Source organism: Octopus bimaculoides, chromosome 7 (genome assembly GCF_001194135.2).
Source record: "Octopus bimaculoides isolate UCB-OBI-ISO-001 chromosome 7, ASM119413v2, whole genome shotgun sequence".
NCBI lineage: Eukaryota > Metazoa > Mollusca > Cephalopoda > Octopoda > Octopodidae > Octopus > Octopus bimaculoides.
Window position 1 is genome coordinate 64,910,351 of NC_068987.1, and position 4,513 is coordinate 64,914,863.

Sequence of the window (4,513 nt, forward strand, 5' to 3'; positions counted from 1 at the left end):
AGCGCGGACGCGCGACTGCGCGTTCGGGTCCGCGCTGCTTTAGTAGTACCTATAGTGTGTGTTGAAGTTGAAAATGCACAGGGGTTCGTTTATATTTTTTAATTTTTAAAGGCTTAACTGGTTTCACAGATTTCTCTGATATTCAAAATTTGAGATTGAAAAACTTGGAGCTATGCCGCAACTATCTTGCTTCTCGTATACATACAAAACACAACATAAACATACATAAAAACAAACACTAATATACAATTTTATGATTAGCTGGCAAAATCATTAACACGCCGAGTGAAATACTCAGTGGTATTTCGTCTGTCAGTACGTTTCGAGTTCAAATTCCGCCGAGGTTAACTTTGCCTTTCATCCTTTCGGGGTCGATAAATTAAGTACCAGTGAAATACTGAAGTCAATATAATCGACAAGTCCTCTCCCACAAAATTTCAGGCCTTGTGCCTATAGTAGAAAGGATTAATACTGACAATTAGTGTAATGTTTCCATAATTTTCTCCTCTGCAAAGGTAAATAAGACCGTCGTAGTTACTTTCTCATCATATGTCGCAATTTATTTATTATTACTTTTTTCCTGGTGCATTTATTACTATTAAAAAAAAACAAACACAGAAGTTAGTATTTGCTAGAGTTTTAGCACGAAATACATCTATATATAATGTATATAAATAACCACTTACGCCATTTACGGGGGTTGAAATATGGATCAATAATAATAGGATAAGCAGCAGCTAGTGTAAGACCCACTAAACTACCAACAACAAGGGCGTATCGCCACCCTTTCAATAGCAACATGTCAAAAGACGTCTGTTGCAAGCGATGAGGATTCTTGTTTACAAGCTTCAGGTAACCGGAAGTGGTACGAAAGCAACAGGAAGTGATAGCTCTCTCACTAGTTAATTGCTATCAGAGTTATCTTCAGAAAGCCGCACTTTCAGATTTTATTTTTATTTTCTACGTTATTCCTTCGACCCGCATGTTTACATATTTTGTTTTTAGTTTTGTATGTCAAACGTAAAATCCTATTAAAATAAATAAATCGATATTTAAAATATTCTCACACGTGTATCCATATTATAACATAATTTTAAAGAAATTATTTTAAGAATGTTTTCGTTCTTCTTAATTGGACTTTGTTTAAAAAATCTGAATTATAACCAAAATTTGAAACTATGTGATATCTGATTATATTTAGGGATCAGCGTCGACTTCTTTTTATCGCCTTCGGTTTCTATTTCATTTCTACCGCTCCCACCCTCTCTCCCCCTCACTTTCTCTTTGTCTCTAGCTTCCTCTCTTTATCCCTTTCTTCACCACCCCTCCTCTCCATCTTTAAGCAGCTTTTCTGTTGAATTGGTTGAAGGTTACAGTGGTACTGAGAGCTATTTCAAGGATCCGTTACCATACAAGATAGTAAATAAGAATAGCAATACCTGATTGACAACTACTTATCGTCACTCTAACAGTTTGGCATGAAGTGCGTCTTTTGGTTTTTGCAAATTCTTCCGATTAGAAATAGGTAGTTTGGAATATAATAGTTTTCTTTTGGAGTATCTATCTTATAAAGCTATCTATTTGTATCTGTCACACATAAATCTATTTTTCTGGCTGGTTATCTAACTATCATTTCTTACTACTTTCTTCTTTCCTTTCATAAAACAGACTTGCAGTTAGAAGTGTACGCCTCAACAAAGATATAAAATAAACAAGAACCGAGAGAAAAAAAAAACAAGTGAAACTAAAATCAAAGTTATCAATATTGTCAATAAAGTAAAATCGAAAATCGGAGGAATCCGGTGTTAAGAGCAGCGAAACGGTACCATCATCGTTATCATTAACACAAACAACAACAACGACAGCAAAAGGATTAAAAAAATATATCTATGAAACCGGTCGATCGATAAAATCAACAGATTTCCTATCTTATTCACGAAAAGTCGTCAACTTATAAACTGAGAAACTCTTATAATTTCGACGGAATAACAAAAGTAATGAATTATTGGATAGTCAGCAACCAAAATTAAAGGTTAGACAAATTATTGATCTATTTGAATTTCATGTTATTATGTTACTTTCGGTTATATCTTCATTTATTCGCATTCCCTTTTCTTCCTTCAGTTTATTTTATGTAAAGGAAGTGGACTTTATTTTTCAAATATTAATTTAGGGAGGTTTAGCTTTTAGAAATAAATATACACGGGAATTGGGTGAGTTTGTAGTTAAAGCGAATATCTCTCATTCAGCTTCGATTCTTGACCGAAAGTACCATAAAGATGCCAACGGAATTATAACAGAAGCTGCTCACAAATAATTAAATAAAATCCTAAAACATAACCTTATCTCGAAATAAATACTGATTACTTATATATAAAACAGTTCGAATCCTGATAAAATTAATTCATTTTATCATCTAACCTAAGGGGAAATAAAATAAAGGAAGAGGTTTTCGGATTAGGAATCCCCACTCATCTCTTGGGAAACGGAAAGGCTCGTTTTCCCTTATTTCTTTTCTTTTTCTTTCCCCCTTTTAATATTCTGTGTTTCATACAATGAAAAAAAGAAGAAAAATCTTTTTATTTATTTATTTTTTTTGTCAAAGGAATTGGTCGCCTAATCCGAAACTTCACCAAAATAACCTCCGTACTAGTCACAAAATAATGATTAATTCAATCAACTGATACTTCCACCCTAAACAACACTGGTGGCTTTATGTCAATATAAGAAATCAATATTGATCGAAATAAAATATCTTTCAGTTTGTAAATCTACCCCTCTCCCCGCCCATCTCAACAAATTTGTAGTTTTGTGTCAATGTAAAAGAAATCAATATTGATAAAAATGAAACGATCCTTACTAGTCAGTCCCACCCTTATCTCTCGGCCCTGCATTTACGTTGTTTTTTCAGTCTGTCCGATGCCACCCTGGAATTGATATAGTAAAACCAGTTGTTATTTATCGTGTTGGGTTAATCCTGTTCTAACAGACAAAGCATTCCAGCTGCGATTATTCCTTATATTCAGACATTGTACCTAGGACTATATTAATCCACTAAAGAGAGTAGGATGTGATTTGATGGTGGTTTTTTGTTGCATTTTTAAGATTGAACACGCGCTCTCACACACATTATTTTAACGATCAAGCTGATTTTTAGTCGATCATATAAACCCCGATACTTGTTTGTAGGCTGGGTACTTATTTTATCGGTCCCTCTTAAACTGTTAATTTACAAGACATAAACGAACTAATACCAGTTAAGTTGTAGGAACATAAACAGACTCGTACACGCTCATATATAAATACACACACATACAAGGTGGGCCAATAGTCACTATCTTAATTTCATAATAGGAATAAATAAGCATTTGAAAGTGGAAAATTTGTTATGAAACTAAAATAGAAAATATCAACATCGTTATAACATCTACTTTTCCATGCTTGCATCGGGTCATACAAAATTCATGTGAGGCAGATTTTCTATAGCCGAATGCTCTGTCTGTTACCACCCCTCAACTGTTTCCAAGCAAAGTAATATTTCCCCAGTCCTTCAGGTATGAACAACACGAATAACCGGACATTTTTTGACAAGATTGTAAATGAACGACACTGGTGTGATGGTGCATTTGTTTACAATCGGCATGCGCTGTCCACACACACACACACACACATGTACACATGTATAGTGAGGATGGGTGGCCTACACACACACACACACACACACACACACATGTACACATGTATAGTGAGGATGGGTGGCCTAGTGGTTATGCTGTTGCACTCACGATCTCAAGATCGTGGTTTCAATTCCTGGCCTGGGCGATGCATTGTGTTCTTGAACAAAACACTTCATTTCACACAGCTCTGTGATCGTTTTCACACCTGATGTATGACCACCGTGCATCAGTACACGTAATGTAGATTTGATGGAGGGAGTGAGCTAATGTACATACAGCACAGTACAAACATTTGATCACTGTAAACAAATCTGGGCACATTGTTCTGCAAGAAATCACAGAATGCTCATCTCTCATTTATAACAGGAGAGTTCACCATATATACATATATCTCTACATATATGTACATCATCATCATCATCGTTAAATGTCTGTTTTCCATAATGGTATGGATTGGACTGTTTGACAGGAGCTGGCTAGCTGAAGAGTTACCTCAGTTTCATGTTTGTTTTGGCATGGGTTTTATGGCTGGATGCCTCTCCTAACGCCAACCACTCTACAGAGTGTACTGGGTGCAGTTACGCAGAACTGGCATGGGCACTTTTGTGTGGGACCAGCATTCTTTTATTCTTTTACTTGTTTCGGTCGTTTTGACTGTGGCCATGCTGGAGCACTGCCTTAAAAGGTTTTAGTTGAAGAAATCGACCTCAAGACTAGTACTTATTCTATTGTTTCCTTTTGCTGAACCACTAAACTACGAGGACACAAACACACCAGCGTTGGTTGTCAAGCAATGACAGGAAGACAAACACACACACACACACACACACAAACAT

General features: G+C 35.8%; 2 protein-coding genes across 7 annotated transcripts in view; one reads left to right on the top strand and one right to left on the bottom strand.

Moving 5' to 3' along the window:
- Positions 1 to 891, bottom strand: part of LOC106868891 (small integral membrane protein 20-like) — a 21,615-nt gene extending 20,724 nt beyond the window's left edge. The window contains exon 1 of the mRNA XM_014914351.2: positions 687 to 891. Within this exon, the coding sequence (XP_014769837.1) occupies positions 687 to 801 (115 nt within the window). The 5' untranslated portion in view covers positions 802 to 891. The remainder of the gene's footprint in view (positions 1 to 686) is intronic.
- A 422-nt stretch (positions 892 to 1,313) lies between these two features.
- The window catches only part of LOC106872834 (probable protein phosphatase 2C T23F11.1), a 223,620-nt gene continuing 220,420 nt past the window's right edge, over positions 1,314 to 4,513 (top strand). The window contains exons 1-2 of one of the 6 annotated variants that reach the window (XM_052969728.1): positions 1,314 to 1,525; positions 1,669 to 2,032. The gene's annotated coding sequence lies outside the window, so the exon portion shown is untranslated. Of the gene's footprint in view, positions 2,033 to 4,513 lie in introns of all 6 variants that reach the window. The other 5 variants (XM_052969730.1, XM_052969731.1, XM_052969732.1 and 2 more) reach the window with 5 other exon arrangements.